This window comes from Hirundo rustica, chromosome 5, assembly GCF_015227805.2.
Source record: "Hirundo rustica isolate bHirRus1 chromosome 5, bHirRus1.pri.v3, whole genome shotgun sequence".
Lineage (NCBI taxonomy): Eukaryota > Metazoa > Chordata > Aves > Passeriformes > Hirundinidae > Hirundo > Hirundo rustica.
The window spans coordinates 22,631,662-22,654,123 of NC_053454.1; the positions used below are offsets into that span (position 1 = coordinate 22,631,662).

Here is a 22,462-nt window from a genome sequence, read left to right on the forward strand (position 1 = left end):
TGGCGGCCGCCGGGCGGGGCGGGAGGAGAGGGCACGGGAGGGGACGGGAAAGGGTGCAGGGGCCTTCCTTGCGATTTTTTTCTTTCTCCGCCCCCTCCCAGCCGCGCCCCCTTCCCGGACCGTGAGAGGTGAGAAGGGCGGTGGGGGCTCGGCAGCGAGGGGAGGGGGCCGCGGCTGCCGGGATGGGGAGGAGAAAGCGAGAAGGAGGAGGAGGAGGAGGGCGAGGGACGGCGCTTGCGAGGGCTGGGGGCGGGTTCGCCCTCACCGCCGCAGGGCTCGCTGCGGCCGCCGCCCGCGGGGGCCGATGCCCGGTGCCCGGGCTGAGCGGGGCCCGGCGGGACAGCGGCGCTCGGCGGGGCAGTGCCGGCGCTCGCCCCAGCGGGGCGGGGCGGGGCGGGGCGGGACACGGCGGCGGGGCGGGACACGGCGCGGGGTCCGGTCCCGCAGAGACGGGCGGCCCCCGTGGCTCGGTTCAAAGCGGCGACCTGGCAGAAGTGCACGGACAGTCGGGGCTCTCGGGGGCTTAACCCCGTGTCTCTTAACCTTCACCATCACAGTATGAAATAGTGGAAAACGTGGGGGGTTTTTCTTTTTTTTTTTTCTTTTTCTTTCTTTTTTTTTTTTTTTTTTTTTAATTTGAGACTGGTTGAAAAGGTTAGAACAGCAACTGACTGCCAACTCACTACATGGGGAGCGGCGTTATTACATAGGGAGCAAAAAGAAGTTTAAATGTTGAACGTCAAAGAGCTGCTGATTATATACATTACTGGTTTATGTTTTTCCTTAAAGCGTTTTTGTGGCTTAGTGCTTTGAGCTCGGACTGGTTGAGCTTCGTGAGCGGCGGGGCAGCCCATCTGAAGCCCAGCCGTCCGGGGCTCGTGGTCGGCTCTTTAGGCAGTAATGTCAGAACAGTAAAAAGGGAAGGCTTGGCTTTGTTCCTTTATTTTACTTAAAAGGTGATTATGAAATTACATGATCTAAACTCCAAATACAGTCATCTTTTGAGGAAAAAAATATTGCTCAGGTCTTCTACGAGCATGAACAAGAATAAAAATTTGAACTCATGGTAATGCTGGTGTAGCTTTTCTATCTAGACAAACTCTATGTACTGGATGGGTGGATCCTTTTTAAAAACAGAACACATCGTGTATTTTCATGAGCAATTCATTAATTTTCCCAGAAATAATCTCATAATTTCTCATAAAGGTATTTTTGCCCGGGGGTTTCCAGGGGCATGTGTGGATTTTTATTTATATATATATATAAAAAGCAAGCAGCACCCTCTTCCTGAACTTCATAGGTGCATTCCTGATAGGACAGATTGCATTCCCATTTTACGGTTTTCCTGTTTTCCCCTTGCTGAACAATGTTAAGGAGCATGAAGCAGGATAAAACCTAAATAATAAATAATAACCCTAACCTGAGTCAAATAGTGTCTTCTTCTGCCATGTGTCATCTTCACTGAACCATCCATCCCTAAGTCATGTCCTCTGCATGGGCAGGTCCACTACCAAAGGCAGCCTGTTTACACCATGGCAGTAGACTAACACATTCGGTTTCACAGAAATGCATTAACTGCTAGTTTATAATAGAAAAGAATTTGAGCAAAGATGAAGAAAATCTTCCGTTAGACCATTATGGTCAAACTGTACTTGCAAGCTGTTGCTAACAATGTCAATTCATATTGGTGGACTTGTTCCAACTCTGGACTTTTGTATCACCTGTGCTTTTAAAAAGATTATTGTTCGCTTATTTTTATGTCTTGTGGTTTTGTAAATATAATTCAGTGTTTCATGATATGGTAAAAGAGGTTACCTAATCACATATAACGTGACCCAATAATAAAAGTTTCTACAGCTCTTAAGAAATATTGCATGATTTTATGTTTCCCTTACAAAATTCTTACAGTTTCCTTCTTTCCATAGCAATTAAATTGCTTTTCTTTGCAGCAGTCTTACCAAGTAGAAAAGTGCAGAAGTTACAAACCTGACTGTCCACTGCTTGCTTTTTGTCATAAGAACAGAATCTTTCATTCAAAGTTCCCAGCGGGGCAGTGTATTATTTACACATGTATTATTTGGCTGCGTGGCCTTAAAAACAGCCATATGGGAGAGATGAGGTTATGTGCTCCAGATGCAAGAATGAGGTGGTATTACCCTTCAGAGATCTGCATGGTTCTTGAAGCTAGGAAGAAAGATCAGACCGTGAGAGGTTACATATTAGGTATCACATTATGTGTGCAGGTTTCATGTAAGGCTACTTTCTTTCATTTCCATGTGCATATAGTAATTTGTTTGGTGCTAAGCCAGAAGGAAACACATACTATTTCAGCAGGCTAGATTTTTTGAGTAGAGTCTTAACTTTGATAAGAAAAATTTTAGTGGCATGTAAATAAGTAGGTAAGGTTAGAGAACCACTGTAACAGTAAGTGATTTTTTATAGAGCTATTCCATTGAGGGAAGCATGTTTAGTGGTGGTGCTTGGCTTTATTCACCCATGCAGTCAGTGTTACTCTTTGGCACCAGTGTTCAGCTTAAGTGCTTCACGTGGCAGATCAGTTCTTCACTGCTTTTCCTTTCTAGGAAGGGAATCGAAGATAAGGGTGACAGTGGACTAAGGTTCAGCTGCTTGTTTTTTTTCGATAGGTACTGTCTTTGTAAACTAGTGTTTCTTGAGAGATTACATATTCACATTTCATATTAATTTCCCCTCTTTTTTACAAGTCTTTGTTGATGGGTATGTACCGTGAAGTTGTGGAAGGAACTGGGGTGATAGTTGTGCACTGACACACTTTTAGCATCTTCCTGTCAGTAAGTGTAAGAATCACAAAACAAATTGAAAGAAGTTCTGTCTGAACAGAGTAGGGAATCTGCTTTTGAGATGATTCCTTTTTTTTTTTTTCCTCCCCTCCAGTGGGTGTTTTTCTGCCTCTAGATTTTTTCCTGCTACCTCAATTTTTTTTGGAAGGAGGAAGACAAATGGAACTAGATGATTCTTTGAACAACTAGAACTTGATATGATTCCAGTGTTATAGGTAAGTATTGTATTTACTCAGTTCTAAGAGTAGATGTTGTTACAAGGAATGTGATTTTTAGCCCACAAGATCACATAATCTTCCTTACACCTAAATTTTTTTTTTTTTTTTTTGTCTTATATAACACATCTTGTAAGGGCTTCTTTCCAGCAAGCATGCAATAAGCAGCAATGACTTTGCTCTTCTCTGGGCTTCACATGCTAGTGTTTGGACCACTTTTATGTGATTTCAACACTTGTGCTCTTTATCAAAGCATACTTTATAGAGGACTGCCAGCATTACTGTAAAGTTCAATTTTGTTATTTTCAAAATGAATGAGAAGCCTTTGAATCTTTTAATCATTATAAGAAAAACAGGAGAATTGATGCTGAGTCTGTTAGAGAAAATACTGCTTTATAGAAATTCTTACGAACCAAGGCCCACCAAATGCACAATCAGATCTCATTGCTCCAATAATGCTGACTGTGTTTCGCTTTATTTCATTTTTTTAGTGGGAAAGTAGTAAGACTGTTCCAAGTGAAAGAAATTTTCAAAGGGAGTAGCTTTGACATTTGCACAAAGGAAAAGGATAAAAGAATGTTGAAAGCATGAATACATGCAAGAATCTAACTTTATATGAACTCTCTATAAAGTAAAATACTGCTGGGAAATAAGTGCTAAAGGTGACAAAAGCAATCCAATTAATTTAGAAATACTAGGTTTTACTAAGGTGAAAAAATTTGCTTTCTCAACTGTGTGATCTCTCTGCTTTGGGACTGTTGAAAAATTCCATTAGAATTTACTCATGTGACACAAATACAGAAGAGAGATGGTCTTTCTCCCTGTTCATGATATGATCAGTCTCATTGTTTCCCTCAGTCAATCTATATCCTTGTTGGTATCTTCCACTACAGATGATATTAACACTTTCATGAGCTTTAAAAATTAATAGAACTGCTGAGGTTCCTCAGAAATGGCTTTGTGGACAGGCTTTGTGTTTTCACTGCTTTGCAGTAATTCAAAATATGGTACCTTCACCTACCAAAATAGCCAACCTCCTCCAGGCTGTCAGAATTTGTGCAGACTTGACCAGCACCCTTTCTACAGTGGTCATGAAAGTTGAAAGGGATTTGAAACAAATGCCAAAGGGTACGACAAAGAGAAGGAACTGAAAAGGTTGAGCACTATGGGATATATCTTTATTCCCATCTTACTGCAAGGTAGAAAGACTAATTATCAATCAGGGGTGCTGATTTTAATTATGTCTAATGGACTTTGCTGGCATTTTTCCAGAGGACAAATTTCTGTAAAGTTGATTATTGATTTTAATCTGTTCAGAGGGATCCTTTGCCAATTAATTACCTCTTCCGGCAGTTCTAAGTGCAACTGATGTTAAAAATCCTGATGTCTTCCATAACAACAGGATATACTTGAAAGAAAAAGTTTTGAGTGGTAGCTTGGATTCTTCCAAGAACGTCCATCAGTTTTCCAAAGTAAGTGGAAGACTGTTCACAAAATTGTACAGGATGTTTTTGTAAAACACTGAAATTTAAAGTAGACTGAGTAGTGGCTTAATTTCTTTGAAAATGCCTGTGGATAGGCTTGTGTCGCTGCCTTAGCGGATGCTTTTGTCAAATAGCAGGTATACATTGTATTGACTCTATTGAAAAAAACTTAATAAAGGACAGTGATGATATGATCTGTCTAGAACAGATTTGAGTTCATTTGGGTGGAAGTAGTATCATTCATTACAAGTAAAAAAATTCACACTATTCTGGGACTTACTGTAGCCTCGATCTCAGAACCAACAGAACTTGTCAAAATGAGGCTGAAGCCTTAAAACAGATTAAATATTCACAGCACCTGGCTGTGTCATATGATACATATTCATCATGTAGAGTAAGACAAGACTCAAATATGAGTCTATTACAGTAACCTGAACTGTAAAAAATACAAATAGTCATATGGCTGAATTAGCAAATTGGTTAGAAGTTTACAAGGAGCATGTATGTGGTGAGGAGATGTAGGAGAAGTTCATAGGAAGATGAGATTTTTATCAGTGGTTTTGATGGTTGAATTGTCTGCAAGCAAGTTCTCGTTAGCAGAGTAGATGTTTTATGTTGACTTTTCCATGAAATAAGCTATTAGCCTGAGAGTTGCTGTGAAGCATTTTATGTCGGTTATTCATTAGATCCCTATGCATTTGTCTGGTAGATGGATAAAATGTATTCTAATATTCTAAAAATAAATACTTTTGAATATTAAATGATCACTTCATCCTTGCCAAAGATGAAACCGAAGTTTAAATCTTGCTCTTTTATATGCAGTATGGGAAATTATATTTTTGAATGTAAATGTAATCACAAGCTTTTGCATTCAAACTATAGTGAGTGCATTAAGGAGGTGGGGCATTTCATAATGTTATCATAGCTTGATATGGCTTGGCAAGATCTTCACCAAGCACCATAGCATTTTAAACTCGGAAGTATTTTTCAAGGAAATAAAAGTAATTAACTAAAATTGGTCTACGAGTTTATAAACATGTGGGCAGATCAAGTGATAAGTAATAGAACTTCACTTTGTTCCTCCTCTCACTTCCTGATAGTGATTGTAATTAACAAATACAAACTTAAGTTGCACCTTTGCATAAGAAATTGTCTTATGGTTCAACTGAAGAACAATTGTACTTAAACCAGATTAAGTGATAGTTTTCAGTGAATATTCAAACATTATTATTGTTTGAAAACTTATAAGCTCAATGAATGAAAAAAAATTTTTACAAATACTGAAAGCTATGTAAAGAATTGTTGGAACTTTGAACTAATAGAGAAGAACAATGGACAAATAATTGCAGACCATCTAAATCTGAGGAGAGCTATATGCAATAGTACAATACATGGTTTAGTATTTATCTTAAGAAACTGCTAGAGTTGATGTGAGAGAATGGAAAAAAAACATATTCTAAGCAAATAATTAATGTTTTTTTATAAATTATAATTTTCTCCTGACAGTTCAGCAATCTGGATTCAAGACTTTTCCCTTTTGTGAGCATATTACTTCAGTAATGGACCTTGTGCCCCTGGGCTATGAGTGCCAATAGTTCTTCCTGGCACTTTGTTTATATTGCTGGTGTCTAGTTCTTGCTCCTTGTGCAGAACAGGAAACATTTAGGGGTTCCTTTAAAACCAGGGGTAAAACAACTAAGATGGAATCCGTATGCTGTTTAGGATAGCTGAACAGTTAACTCTGCAAGTACTTCAGTGATTTAAAGCTTTAATAAGTTATCAGATTTCTGCCATTGTTGCCTCTATCCTTAAGCTCATTTCAGTTTTACACAACCATGGAAAGGTAAGAGCTGAGAGCTGTGTTTGAACAATCAGTCAGCTTTTGTGTTGATTTCTGTTCTACTTTGTTTATAAATCCTGAGCTTATGCAATATGTAGCCACCCAGGCTAAGGCAGTTGTGCATACTCAGAAGAAAAAATAGGCAGCTTGTGAGTATGTAAGTTCCCCAGGCAAGTTTGGTTTATGTCTTGTGGTTTAGTCAGTTCTTCCCTAGTAACATTTCTGTGTAGTTGCCAATTTTAGTCAAACTCTGACTGAACGGAGCCCTTGTTGCATTTAAATTCCTGAAATGTTTTGAAAATACAGGTAGGTAGGAAAAGCCAAATAAGTAATACGATTTGACCTGCCAGCTGATGAGACTGCCTGTTATGATCCGAATAAGACAACGAATTTGCTTGTCCTGCCTCTTCTAGTACTAGGCAGGGAGGGATACGTGGGGGATAAGGGAGACTACGTGAGGTGAAACATGCAGAAGAACTGTAGTTATTGTCAGAAGAGTTTGTAAAATAAGTCATAGTGGGGAATCTGAGATTACTTTCGGATGAAACTGTGGAGACAGAATAAAGAACTTAAGAAGCCAGTTTTCTGATTGTGGTTAGAAATACATGGTGACTTGATGCATAGCTTAACCTGAGATTTATTAGTATCCAAGTATAGAATTGAAAGTTATTTTCCCTTATGTGCCTCAGATACATACTATTTTAGCAACATTGATCCAGACAGTAGACTAGTTTTGTTTTAAAGTGAAGATAGTTAAATATACTGCAATTTGTTCTGCTTTTTTTTTTCCTGGTAATACATCCTTGAGCCAAATCACTAGTAAAATCAATGGAAGCCTTTAGTTAACATCTCCAATTTAATCATCTTGCTTTTACAACTTTGTGAAGCTTATTGTAACACGAAAAATTTATCATCAAGTTACAATGCTTGTAATAAAAGCATATAATACAAGGCATTGTATTCTGTCCTCAAACAGGGTCCCCAAGAGCAAGTTGCCCGGACAGCTTTTGCCTCTCTCTAAGGATGTAGATCCCACAACCTTTCTGGGCAACCTCTAGTCAGTTATCCTCACAGTAAAAAGGTTTTTCCTCATGTTTAGATGTTGTGTTCTGGTTGTTGCCTATTGATTCTTGTCCTGTCACTGGATACCCCTGAAAGAGCCTTTCCTCCATTTTCTTTGAACCTTTGTTTCAGATATTTATGCACATTGATGAGATCCCCTGAGTCTTCTCTAGGCTAAATAGTCACAGCCCTCTTAGACTTTAATCAGACAGGAGAGCTCCAGGCCATCCATCATTTTAATGGACCTTCTTTGCACTCCCTCTCCAGTATGACCATATCTCATACTGCTGAATAGAGGGTGGATCACTCCCTACCTTCACTTGCTGGCAGCACTCCTAATGCAGGCCAGAGGGGCATTAGCCTTCTTGGCTGCAAGGGCACACTACTGGCTCATGTCCAGCGTGGTGACCAGCAGGTCCTTTCCTGCTAGGTGCTTTCCTGCCATTTGCCCCATGGTGTGGGGTTGGTCCTTCCCAGATGCAGGATTTTACACTTCCCTTTGTTGAACTTCATCGAGTTCGGAAGACTGATATTGCTAGTAAAGACTGAGGGCATTCAATATGTCAGCCTTTCCCATATCCCATGTCACCAGGGCATTCAGCAGCAGGCCCGTGTACAGAAGACATTGCCTAGACATCCTTTCTTATCTGGGTACCTACGCAAGTCCTTCATGTTACCTATGATACCTCTTCTGAGATTCAACTCCAGGTGGGCAAATGGTGGTAGAAATCTTTATATTGAAAGGACTTTTATGAGAAGTCCTGTTTGACATCTGCAATGTTATGTACAATTGGGTTCTATAAATGTAAGTCCAACATTGCTTCTTAAAACAGAAGTTGTTTTTCATATTTATGAGACATGATTTGCATAAACATTAATCTTGATACTTAACAAATTTTTATATGATTATTATAAAGCATTCTGCCTTTTAATGTGATGATTGTTGGTTTTATACTTTGACCATGTCTTTTGCCTTTCTGTGGACCCTGTTTTCTGCACCACTGCTTTTGAGTTGCAAAAATCAATTGCACACAAGGAATTCCAGATGAGATCACACAACTTGTTTTATAAATATGTAATAAGATATGATGTCCTTATATATTATCCCTTATGCAACTTAAAGTTTCATTTGGAGGGTGAGTTTAACTGAAGCTGCTAATTAAAGAAGTCCTCACTGAGAGAGAAATAAGTCTCTTAAGGTGTTTTTTTGGTGTTAAAAGATTCATTTAGAATGTTCAAGTCTGTGTCTTGAAATGCTTTGCTTCAGTAGCTGTGGCATTGCGTAACTTCACATTTAAATACAGTGTAAACTTTTTGCCCACGCCTCTGTGTATTTCTCTTAGAAGTTTGTGTAGTCTGGCATGAAGTACTATGTTGCATTACCTAATCTTGCAAATCTGCTTCTTCATTGTTTTTTTTAATGTGTCATAACCTGGTGGGTTTTTATACAGTGCCTAATGTAGAACTGTGAATACTGGGGTTTTTTTAGCAAAAAAAAATCCACTCTGCTGTTGACAATGTTGGTAGTGTTATCCTTTACCCTGTTTTCTGTGAGTTTTTGAGGCAATCTTAATACTTCATGCTGCTGTCTTGGAAAAATATTAAAATATTGTCTTTAGTTTGCCCAGCAGGTCTGCCTCCGAAAGGAAACTATCTCCTTGTTAATTTGTTTTGATTTGCCTCAGTCTTTCAGACCGTCCTTTATGGTCTTTCATAACTGTATTAGGCAATACCTTCCTAAACTGGTTCAAAAGAATGGCTTTGCTTTCAGCAGGATGTCTTTAAATGTCTGCAGAACAGTGTTTTTGTCACCACTATTTCTTAACAGTGACATTTCTGAAGGAGATGATTTGTGCTGGACTGTTACTGTCTCTAGACTGATGACTACCTTGTTTCCACTAGAATTGGTGCTACCAGTATTCTGGAATGGGTGAACTGGCAATCTTTTGCTTGTCTTCACTTTGTGTGTTGCTACTTGACCCTTTTAGTACAGAAAACTGTTTTGAGAGAATAGCCCTTCACACTGTTGTCCATTTTGTATTACATGTAAGTTTTAACTTAAAAACAGTATCTGACCTGATGGATTAGGGTGCTCATTTCTTGAGAGTGAATAAGCTTACTGTGCTGTTTACCTAGGAACAGCACTTCACTGTAGCTGTACTTGTACATGGTGCAGTCCCTGATGGTGCTTCAGCATTAATTGAATAAAGCAATGTTGTTTTAATCTTAAAGAAATACAAATGTCTTGAATCACACCTTCTGTTGTGTGTTATCTAACAGTGTAGTCTTGTATTACATGTGGAAATCTCTTGTTCCCCACCCCACCCTTAGCTGAATAGAATAAACTGCAAACCAGGCTGTTGTTCTGTACAGGTATTTTCATGCTATTTTTAAACTGACTGCTCCCTCCTGTTTTGAGGGAAATATACAATGCAAAGCGGCAGAAAGTTGTGAGGAAGTACCAGTAATTTAGCTACAGCTCATTTCTACCAGTCAATGAATTTAAGTATGTAAAGTCAGTAGCTGTAGGATGTTTCCCTCTCTTTCTCCTGAATGAACTGTGCCATAGCTGCTGATGGAAGGCACTTTTCACATAAGTGTAAACCAGAAATGTTTGCATTTATATAAAACTTTGGGATAGGAAGTGAATTTTGTTTTATAGAATCATGAAGCATTAATATAGCAACCTTCCTGAATTCTTTGCTGAGCTATTTCTGTAACTTCGGGTTTGGAACACAGGAACAGGGAAGAAAAAAAGAAAGTAAATATTTAATACTTCTTCTAACATTGGTGTAGTTATAAGCAGAATTGCAGTTTGAAGTTCGTCTATAGCAGTTTTCTTTGAGCAAGCAGTTAATGCCTCAAATTAATATCTTAAAGTTTGGAAATCCCATTTTAAAAAGAAAAAAATGACAGAAAAAATGTTACCATGAAAAGTAGTGTTGAAATTTAAATCTTAAAAGTGCCTCCAAAAAGTATTCCCTGTACGCGTTTGTTTATTTGAAAACTAGATTAATTTCCTTCGGCAAGAAAAAGGAAAAATCACAATCAACAAAAGCACTAGGCCTTATTATTTAAATAACAATATTTCCACATTTCCCAGTGATACACTCTAAATATGAAGTACACCTTCCCTCAAAATGTACAGTAGAAATATCTAAAGACTAAAATAGTTTAAATTTATCTAGTTATGATGGATTGCAATCTACCTTTAACTCTTTTATAAATAAATGTATATCATATCAGAGAATATCAGTGTAGTAAATGTTTTGGTTAGTAAAAAATAATAAAAAGGTTTTTATCTCTGTGCAGATAAACTGTCTTAAGATTTGGAAAAGAGCAATTTCTAAAGCTGTCAGGCTATGTTCTTGGTGTTACCTATTTACACAGTTGCAGATTTAACATACAGCATTTATTTAGATGTTTCTTTTTGTTCCCAAGCCAGAATCTGGGAAACTGTCGCCTACTGGTAACTGCAGGGATTTTTAGCTTTGTGAAGCTCTTCATATGAGAGAAGTTATGTGCTTAAATGTTCAGGTGTTCTACTTGAAGGAATATCAATCTATTCAATTAAAAATCAGAGTGCTCAAAGTTGTTTTCAGAGTAAACTTACACAGCCTCGTTAATAAGAACAGAATTATGTTCTCAAAGGTGACAGTGTACTTATATTTGAAATGTTATTTTGATTCACCACAAAATAGAAACTGCAACAGTGCCCTAAGGTCAGAAAAAATGGGTATGAGCGCTGTTTTCTCAATAAATGCAAACTTTTGCCTTACTAGATGAAAAGATATTTCAGAGTCCTTGCCAAGTCTGTATATACTGTGCTTGAGTAAGATGGGTTTTAGAGCTTTCTCAGAAATGTGTTAGTGCCTTAGAAGGATGCGTGATGGGAGGCCATAGAGAGTGGGCATTAGGATTTCTGAGCTTCAGTCATCAGATGAGGTGTCCACAATCAAGTCTGGGTGATCCTAGTCAGTGGAAGTCCTAGCAGTCCTTGTTTGAGATCTCCTCAAAAGTCTGTTAACTCCTGGCTGGGGATCTGATAAAAGATATCACATTATTCATAGTAACAAAGATTGTCCAGAACAAGAGGCCCTCAATTATTTCTGAGGAATACTGTCAATTTGAACTGAAGAATTAACTGGCACTTGTCTTATCTTGTCATCTATAATACAAATGTTCCTATGAAACAGAGAAACATTTTAGATATTTATGCAGTCACTCTTAGAATTGTAATTTTGAGAATATGTAGAGGAGTGAGAGTTTTTTGAATCTACAGAAATGAAAGAAAATAGAAAACAGTCTTGTGGTTTGGTCTGTTAAAACTACGGGACATTTTGTTTTCTAATCTCTGTTAGAGTCCATAGCTTCACAGCCAAAGAAAAGCCATAACTGGGCTGTTTTTGCCAGTAGATCAATGAAAAGTGCTGAAAAAGCAGTGGAATCGCAAATCTACCACTGTCTTAGTAGACTTGTACTGGGACAGCTTGAATTTTAAACGAGTCTGTTATACAAGAATGTGAATCCAGGTCATCATTCCTGATGTATAATGGATTTACCATACTATCAGAAATAAAGGTATTTAAAGCTTACTTTTTATAGTTAAATGGATAATTAAAATACTTGTTTGATGAATGCTAACAAAACCACCAGTTGCTTGTCCTATTTCTTTACCCTCGATGAACACCCAGCACCAGTACAAAACAGAAGGAGAGGATAAATTTTAAAAAAGCCATTTTGTTTTTACTTCTTAAGCCTTACTCCAGTTTCACTCAATTTGCAGTTACATAAATGATGCTATTTGAACACTACAGTTAAGCATTTAATAATTAGCTGTATGTGTACAAGATGAGCGGGGGCTACATGTCGGATAATTTTGGTTAAACATCCATACAATTTCATGCTAATATATTAAAACATTAATCCTTTCTTAAATATTTCCCTGTATTTCTGTGTTTAAATTAAATCCCCAGGAAGGATGGTAAGAGCTTTATAGATTTACCTACTTAATCATCTTGCATCTGACGCATCTTCAGCTTTTTTTGGGATATGCTGCAAAGATCTCAGTGTTTGGCTTCTGGTAGGCCAGGATGCCAGCAAGGTGCACACTCTGAAATGCGTCTCTGTGGAAACAGCTGGAATGCAATTCCTGTAGAAATGAGCTTTTGCTAGCATTTGTGAGAAGCACTTAGATAAATAACTGCACTCTGGGCAGTGATGGGTGAGCGTTCCAGGTTAAAACTAGCACTTTCAGCATTGTTTCCTCAGAAAAATAGTGTGATATTCTCCTGGCACTGAGTTTGAAACTGTGTGGGTTTGGGATGGTAAAATTTGGCACTGTTTAAGTTTTCATGTGGACTCTGCATATAGCCTGTTTTAAAAAATACTGCAGGTATCCTAATTACAAGATTCATGTTTTGGAGTTCATTATGTTCATCTGAGAGAGACTGGCTTTCACTTTTGATGAAAACTGTAGGGTGGTAAAGAAGCACTTCTTGTGAATTTGTTGTATATGTATCCTGAAGAGTTGAACAGACTAAATAAGTTGTAAAGTTTGAAAACATAGATCTCTGTATCAAGGACTGATAAAATCCAGTGACTCTTTTTTTATTCTAAACTTGTTATTACAATTTGCATGTGACTGAAATTAACCTCAGCATTTTATAACTAACTAGCTTCATATGTCAGAGAGGAAATAGGCTGGTTTTCATAGGAACTGTAAATTGGTCATCCTGTATTTTATGCTTTGGGCTTTCTATTCCTCATTTGAGTAGAAGCTTTTGCTGGATATTTTAAGATGTTATGTAAATTCCCAGAGGGAGTTCTGTCTCAAAAGTATGCATCTCTTTTTCACTGTTCCATCTCGGTACTTCTAACATGATGTCTAACAGCTGATGATTAGAAAGAAGCCTTTGGAGCAGTCGTCTTATATTGTTTATTTTGCAGGGGTTTATTGGGTGTCTTGCAATGACCGATTGGCTTTTTCTTGCTTTCTGTTTCAGTGATGTGTAAGTGAATGGAAACCATTAGTTCATTTCAGATAGAAATTTTCAGTTACTGCAGACCTAGATTTTAATCAAAGCACATCAAGATGAAAGGCTTTATAGCCTCCACTACTCGTCCCTTGAGCCTTCCAAGGCTGTTCTTGTCCTCTTTAAGTTAGTTTATGTCCTGTAATGGGAAAAAGAATTATTTACAGTACAGCTTCTCCCCAGCATAATCAGTTATCTTTGGGTTGGTTTTAATTATTCTCTGTAAATTTATTTTTTAGCAGTGTAGAAGGAATTTAATTTGATTTTTGAAGTTTTTCCCCCTCTGTAGTAGCAAGAGTTAACAGAATAAGAGAGAGATTTTAAGACACAGTATAGTTTGCTGTCATTTGTGGTTTAAGCAAAGGGGGTGGTATTTAGCTCTTGAAAGGGCTTTAATGAATATTGTTTAGTGGTTTTGAAACCTAATGGTCAGAGGCAGCATCAGAAACAGCCTCAGAGCTTTTAGGGTGAAGTGATTACCATTTTTCCTGATGGAGGTGATTGTTTCACCTCTCTTATGTCAGCGTTTTTCACTGTCTTTTGCCTTTTGTTTATATTCAAATGACAAACCGTTAAAGAAGCCTTTTTTGTGTGATTGCAATGCTTTTTCCCCTCCTTCTGTAGAAAATCTGCCTGCCACAGACAGGCAGAGCATGTGTTTCTCTTGTCTTGGTTGGGTGCACAAATCTTCTTTTATGTGTGCTGCTTCTTACCCTGTTGCCTAGACGATCGCTGGCTTTCACTAAGAATGTCTGGTTCTCGTAAAGAGTTTGACGTGAAGCAGATTTTAAAAATCAGATGGAGGTGGTTTGGTCATCAGGCATCAGCCCCTAACTCCACTATTGAAAACCATCAGGGAGACTTCTGGAATAGAGGACAAAATGTAACAACTGGTGGCACAAAGTTTTTAGATTCAGGTAACTTACCTTTAACATCAGCTGGTTACAGAAGGTCCGGCCAACAGGATTTCCAGAATTCACCTCTTTGGCCAATGGCATCCACCTCAGAAATCCCTGCATTTGAATTCTCAGCAGAAGACTGTGGAGGTGCACATTGGCTTGACAGACAAGAAACAGATATTAGAGCAAGTGAAGAAGAAAATGAATCGGACAGCAGCTCGTGCAGGTTAATTATTACTTTCCTATTGCGAGAAACGTGTTTTCATTTCATGTTTGTAGTTAGCATGCATATATAGGCTAGCCTTTGTTCTGAACTAAAATGCTTCAGAAACCTAGCAGCTATTGTGCATCAGAAACAGAATATTAATTATAATCAGGTTCTGTGTCTTTACTAGGACCTTTTTAAAAGGCAGTCAGTGGGGATAAAGCTCAGACATGGATTCACTTGTGTTTTAAACAGTGTGCTAGTACATGCTACAATGAACAAGGTACTGTCCATTACATGGTAATGTTACAGAATTCTTTTTAGATTATTTTGAAGTTATACTGATTGTTCAGTTATGTCAGTTAGGAGAAGATTATGAAAGTGTAAGCTTCTTCTGATTTTGACTTCATGTTTCCATGTGTGTCTATAGTAGACAGAGAATGAACTGTAAAAAATACTTACACTATAAATCAAAGAAAAAATTTACATGTTGAAAGTCAATCAATTTGTGCTTTAAAGTGATTGTAGTAACCCATTTGGTTGTATTAAACTGTGCATCAGGCATAAAAAGAAAATGTTTCTGTTGCACCTGTAAAGATGCTTTGGTGTTCTTACACGTTGTTACTAAAGGTGAAACTGTAAAACTTGTTCTTGAATGAAAGTTGTTTTACAACAAGCAGTTGTTGTAAGTTAGGCAAGTTAATAACCTTTCTTGTAAAATATCAGTTAAATTATTTTATTTCATTTACTGCATGTCAGTCATTTTTCACTAAAAGCATTTTTAGTGTTTTGTAGTTCATGTAGTGCATAATAGCTTACCATTTCAGAAAATTTTATGATGTTTTCTTTCTCATTTTTAAGATAGCTTTGCACTGATGTGGCGTTTCAGAAAGTGTGACTACTTAAAATGGTACACTGTTTAATAAAGGCTATTAAGGACAGATTAATCTGCTTAAAGCAGTTTAGTGATTTTCTTTCCTTAGGAGAAGAATCAATTTAGTGCAAAGGCAAAGTAGTCCATAATATAAATATTATGTTTATTGTATATATGACCTTTAAAGATTCAAGGAAAGGAAGGAGAGTAAAGTTGTTTAGAAGTGAACACAGTGTATTTGCTTTTATCACTGTATGTCAAAATACTAGAATTACTGGGAAAGGAAATCCTACATACTGCTGCATCATAACAGCCGTCTCACCACGCTGCAACAACTATGTAGCTGTAAGTAACATAGAGAAGACATGCCATTTTAAATGACATTCAGATGTGAATTTTTAAACAGCTATGTCATTGGATATGATACAGGTATAACATCACCTTCCATTTCGGCAACATATATTTGTGATGGAAAAAGTATTATGTGCATCATTACCCCAGTTAGGATATTCTCCTCATAGCAAGGGAATCACTGTAGGGAAAAAAAAAGTGCAATTTTAAACCATAAATGTGTAGATTGAAAATTCTACCGCTTTTGGTCTTAATTGTAAGAGAATAATGTGCATATGGCAAAACTAATTTGTTTCTTTGTAGAACTGGAGAACTGTGGATATTTATTTAGGAGGTTTTAAGAAGTTTTGGTTTGTTTAGGTTTTTTTTGCAAAGAGTTGTATACTAGAGAAAATGCACAAAGGATTTGAACTTAGTAAATTGAAAATATCTTTTAAATTATGTTCTTAATCATGTATAGCATCTAGTGGGTTTTGTATTTCTGTTACTGTCTTCTAATTCATGCTCATGTTTACTTACATGCTTTAAAATAAATAATTTAGGTAAATGTTGAGTTCAGTGTCAGTATGAATTTAATATTAACAAATTTAATATGTAACTAATGGTAATGTAGGAACTTGCTTTGTGTTATCTGTATCTGTGTCTTATGGGGAGACTGTACTTAAATCATGTTTCATTCGTTTCGTTTCTTAAGAATGTATAAGTTCTTGGACAGGCTACATAATTCTGCTTAACACCCAGATTTTTTCTTATATTAAGAACTTAATTAAATGTTTTTCCTTTGTACTCTAAAATATGGCTTCTTATATGTTGACTCGAGGAAAAAAAATCCGTACCAACATTTTTGTCTATGTAGTTTTCAAAGAGGTTTTTTTTCCATATGAAAGCCCAGTTACGTCCTTTACAAATAAATTGTATGCATGAAAAAGTCCTTTTAAAAAAATCTTTTTCTAGAAGCTACAGAGTTACCTTACTTCTATGCTCCTCTGTAACTTACTGCCCAGTTACGAGCCCTAAAACCATGAAGTAACAGAAGCAGCTCTACTGCTTTGTTTGTATCAGTGTATTCCTCTTTGCCCTGTCATATAGAAGTAGAGCAGCGTTTAGATCAGGTCTTTGTCATTATGACATAATTTAGGTCATTATGTGATTCATTTAGAGGAGAGCTGCTGTCAAATTAATTTGGTGTGAGTATAGAGCTCAATTCCAAGTTTAGTACCAGATCCTTGACCACGGTTGGGTTTGAGATGCAGGCAGATCATTCAGATTCAAGAATCAGAGCTAGTCAGCTGTAATACTGTTCACGTCATGCTCCTATGTGTCATTTGTAAACAGCATTAGCTCAAATGGTCATTTACTGGGACAGAGAGTTTTGAATTCTTCCGCAGATTTTCATCCCCTTGATCTCCTCTATTGCTACTGTTTGTTAGCTGTCCTGCATTCCTGAGGCATGATCATCCTTTTGGATTTGTAGACTTTTACGAATTCACTAACAGCTGTGCAGACTCTTGTATGGAAAGTGTAAGCCTATTAGCATTAGATTTGTTTTTCTTTTTTTGTGGTGCCTTACCAGCAATCCACGGACCTCGAAGGCATGGTGGAGATAAAGCTAAAAATACCTAGAGCATACCTAGTGTGCAGTGTTGTATCTGGTTCATTTCATGCAGGTATTAAAATACTGGAATTACTTTATTTTAAATTGAACTTGGGAAATGTATTCAAATATAATATAAAATGCATATTTATATTGGAACATTAAATACAAGCAGGATTCCAGAATTCATCAGCTGTGTGATTGAACAGTTTAGTAAAATGTGTGCAATTATTTAAGGACAAGGTCTGAATGTACCAGGTGGTAGCAGCTTTGCAATATTGCTCTGTACGATCAGTCTTGGAGTTAGTATAACTTCCAGTCTGTCTGCCTCCCCACCCTGAGTTTTCAAGCAACAGAATCCTTTGATATGTCTTTTCTTTCACCTCAGACTCACTGACCTTTGAGGGTGTAAGTTCTTTAGGGATTCTCCCAGCTTGTCATTGCTGCGGCAAATGAAACTGGAAAAAGGTACATAAAACAGTTTGTGGAAGGAGGGGCATTTAAATTTTTCATATCTAGTCGCAGGGTAACAGGCACAAATAGCTTTTAAAGTGTTTGTTTTGGTTTGTTTTGTTTTCTGCAAATACCAGAACTATTGGGCTGTCTCTTTCATGTTCTCTTTATGGGCCACTGAACCTTAGTCTTTTTTTCCTTCTCCCGTTCCTTCTCCTGTTCCTTCATTATGGAAAATGGTGTGTAAGTTACTAGCAGGACAGGTATGGGATTGAACGTCTTTAGACAAGGGGGAGAACTAGGCTTGACTCTATTGTGTCCCAAATTGTGCTTTATTGGGGGTACTGGAAAACAGACACCACTGCAATTATTTTTCCATATTGAATGAGAGTGATAACTGAGTTCTGTGTGGAAAACCCGCAGTTTTGAGGCTGGCAAGAGCTCCAGTGAGGTTGTGATGCAGCAAGTGCTGGCTTGGAAAGCTTTTTCCTTTGTTGTCTTTTTCCATTCTATCTGCAAAACATTTTCTAAGGTTGTAATATAAATAAAATCCTGATGGCGTATATTTTTTAAAAAAATATTATTAATGGAGTTACTTTGAAGAATATGTGTTAAAATGTAGTTCAAACAAACAACCAAACAAAACAGAAAAGCCACAATGTATTAACCCAATGGAGAATGTGCTAAATTGTGATACAGACGTAGAGAATAATTTCCTAAGAATTTGCGTGTTGACCAGCGACCTGCTCTTTCCACTTCTGTTTTTGTTTTTCAGGGCTGCTTGTTAAAGAGTTACTTTCACTGAGTACTTCTTGCTCATTCCTTTGAGAATGCCACCCAGCTGGGCAATATAATGTTGACCGTGGTTACATGGTTACATATCGGAATGAGCCAGTTTCAGTTTCCAAAGTGGCCACAAAGAATACTTGTTCCAGCCTGTTAGAGGGCTGGTAGTGGAGCAGAACTAGTGACTTGTGGGTTACCGGGAGCAGGGGAGGAGTTGACACATGAAGAAATGGCTCACAGCTTCAGTGAAAACATTTAACATAAAATCTCCCAAGGGAAATCAGTAGGCAGGTATCTCATTTCCGATCCATTATTAGATTTAGCTCTGAATTAAGTACCAAGCTGCTTGGCTTTTTTAGCTACCTGGGTACATGCAAAAAAAGACCTCAAAACCAATACAAAACCTGAGACCAAGCCACAAAGTTCCTCCTTACAGAAAATCTTCTGTTGGAAATTTAGACTTTGGTTTTGAGGAGCTCTGTCTTAAAATGAGTATCATATACCAAGGAGTGAGATAAGTTTTGTGGTGGATTTAGCCCCAAGCATGCTGCTCAGTTCGTGATATCTTTGTAGAAGCAGAGGTTGGGATGCAGATCTTGTGAAACCAAGCCCTTCCAAATGTTATGGTAGATCCAGAGTATTTTATAAGTTGCCTGGATTGTTGGAAACTAAGTAATAGTCAGTTAAAGAATGATGAGCAAGAAAACATGCTTTTCACAGTGTACATAATTAGGATTTATTTCCTTTATCTCCTAGACCCATGCATTCCTTTTACATTTTCCCTATTCCTGTTTTTTCACAATCCTCTGTGTTTGTGTATACAGATGGGAATAATTTTTCTCCCTCTCCACCCTTGCTTTTCACTTCTGTTGACTTCTGATGTGCTAGATCTCATATCAGACACAAGGATTGCAACAGGAATGGTGGTGTATCAATGTGTTTCTTTGTGCTTTTTTCCCCTTTTACTAGCTGGATTTTGTTCTATCTTCCTTAGGCTAAGTGTGAAACAGAAGTGGCAGGGAGGGGTTTGGTTCTTTATTGCCATCTTTCCATTACCTTTTCCCTTTGCAGGGTCTCGGTGGATGTTCTTCCTTAACCATCTGACAGTGCTACAGATACTCTTGCTGGGCCCACCTCTGTGTGACTCTTAGTTGAAGAGTACAACATGAAATGTTCATACTTTTTTCGCAAGGGTCTAGATTAGGTTTGGAGGGAAACTATGAATATGAAAGAAAAATAAAATAGCAAGGGAATATATATTACAACAATTAATGCATATGAAGTTTAAACTCACGTGTGATTTTTATTCTATCTCTTGTAGATAAAATTTCACCTGAAAATTTTGTGAACTAAGATTTCTGTTATTGTCTTCAGCAGAACTTCTGACAGCAGTCACACCTTATCATCTTGTCAAGCAATGGAGCCCTGTACCTCAGATGAATTTTTTCAGGCACTCAACCATGCTGAACAAACTTTTAAAAAGATGGAGAATTATCTTAGACACAATCAGCTATGTGATGTGGTGTTAGTTGCTGGTGATCGTAGAATTCCAGCTCACAGGTAAGTTTATTGTAATTTGAAATAACTTTATAATTATTTACAAATGCACCTTCAAAGTGTGTCCCACATTTTGTTAAAAAACATCAGAACATCCGAAACAATTCAGAATACTTTAAACACGTATTTTTTTTAACAATTATTTGGAAACAAAAAGTTAATTTGTCTGTTGTATGCAATACAGAATGAAAAAAAAAGGGTTTTTTGTTTCCAAGTATACTTATGATATTTGCATAACAAAATTAAACCCCCAGAAGTCCCAAATGCACTCACAGAATATTATAAGTTGTAGTAGTTTCTTTACCATAGAATGAAGAAAGATTTTTTCTTAGATTTACTTTTTTCTTTGTATTAGCAATTATGTTCTTGAAGTCACAATTAGCAATAAGGACAGTCTTCCGTCCACATAAAGTTTTTTTTGCTCCCACAGTAAGAAGAGTCCTTTGATAGGAGACTTCTGAACGCTGCCAGTATTAGATGTCTAAATTAGTTCAAACTCTCTGTCAGCAGATCATATGTATGCCCCTTAAAAGCTGGGAGAATACCAAAGATTGCAAAACACAGGCATGTGTAACTGAAGCACATTACAGTATTTAATGCACGGAATTTGTAGTTTGAATAGGAATCTAGGTATAATTAAGCTGTGGTTTCCTAGGTTGTGGTCTACAACCAATAGCATCCTAAAGCATTCTTGTTTTCCATTGCTCATTCCTACTCCCACGGTGAAACTACAGCTCAATGCTGTAATAGTAATAAAAAGATGGGAAGATGTTGCTGGTTTGGAGTTGGTACTTGCCTTAAAAAGTCAGATTTCTGCTTTTATTCAGGTATTATCCGCACTGTTGTGCTGACTCGGCTGAGGGAGTGACTTGAGACGGGAACTGACCTGAGAATCAGGGAGGCTTTTAAACCACAGCTTGCTGTTGCTCTCAGAGACCTCATTTTATGAAATGTTCAAATTAGTTACTAAACTGTGTTGTCCCTGTGAAGAGAATGAATCAGATGAAAACGGGGAATACACACACCCCTATTGGACACATGCTCAAGTGATTTAGGCTCAAAAAACTTTGGAGTGATGTAAACAGGAAAAAATAGTGATTATAATAAGGAAATATTTTTACTTCATTATGGAGCCAAGGTGTTACCCCTTTGCAATATGTGTTTGGACTGTGGCTTAGGCAATAGTTAAAAATCTGTCGGCAAGGTGCAGAGGACAGCTGTGAATATCTTGTAAGGACTGGAAGATTCTATTTGCAATGAAATAAATGGATAGACAACACACTAAAAAGTCGTTTAATGTGGTTCACGCTTGCTTCTCATTTATTTAGAGAAATTACTTTTCTTCTCCGGTTTCTGCTACTGTACCTGTTTCTGTAGTGCATGAGGCATGTGCTTACCTGATATTTGCTCTGGACTTGCCTTCTGAGGAAAAACATCTTGCTGTAGTTGGTATATTGTGTGTTAAATATGCATGAAAGTTAAAACCAAAGAAGCACATTATGTGCTTGTAGCAGGAGGTGGGAGGCTTACGATTGTCTCTTGTTCACTTTATAATGTTGGAGCAACTTACAAAGAAGCTTTGCCTTTTGCATAATAAGTTATTTCTCTGTTTTGTTTTCACAGAGAAACATAGCAATAACTACAGTCTTAATCTCAGTAGATCCAAAGTATCTCACTGAAAACTGGTTTGTTTTTTTTTCATAGTGAGAAAGATAAACATGGAAATCTTAAATTTCATTTAAATTTTATAGAAATTCAATAAGATGACTGCCTTTATGTACTTTTGGTAGCCAATGTTAAAAGAAAAAGCTTCTCTAGTATTTTTTGCTGCCTCCATATAAGTTCTGACTTCTTTGGTATTGACTGCAGGCTGGATCAGTCAGAACACAAATGATTATTTTGTCTTGAGACTTAATAAGCAAGAGAATATGTATTAAATACATCTTAGCTTAATGGCTTGGCATTCTAAGATGAGTAAGAAAATAGAAGGTTCACTTACACTGGACAGCTTTGTTTTCCTTTATTTTTTATAAGAAAGATAAGAGTTTTTCATAGTATGTGTCACAGAGCTGGTAAGAAAGAACATTTTTCATTATTAATATTATTCACACTCATATACTGAGGAGTATTCAGATTTTCTGTTTTGAACCTGGTATTTTTAATAATTCCTGTATTTTTAAAATTATCAGTTTCTACTTTTATTGAGTGTTGCGAGGTGCATGATTTATGGTTTTAGAGAAAAGGGACATGAGTTTGGTGTCTACCGTGATAATAAGCACAAGTAATAG

The 22,462-nt window shown here is 37.3% G+C and overlaps 1 protein-coding gene across 8 annotated transcripts in view; it reads left to right on the plus strand.

The window, feature by feature from the left end:
• Positions 1-22,462, plus strand: part of KLHL5 (kelch like family member 5) — a 49,677-nt gene continuing 27,215 nt past the window's right edge. Inside the window, exons 1-3 of one of the 8 annotated variants that reach the window (XM_040065032.1) lie at positions 1-128; positions 2,914-3,034; positions 19,992-20,177. In XM_040065032.1, the coding sequence (XP_039920966.1) occupies positions 20,035-20,177 (143 nt within the window). In that variant the 5' untranslated portion in view covers positions 1-128; positions 2,914-3,034; positions 19,992-20,034. Of the gene's footprint in view, positions 129-2,913; positions 3,035-14,183; positions 14,581-19,991; positions 20,178-22,462 lie in introns of those variants that run through there. The other 7 variants (XM_040065034.1, XM_040065030.2, XM_040065035.1 and 4 more) reach the window with 7 other exon arrangements.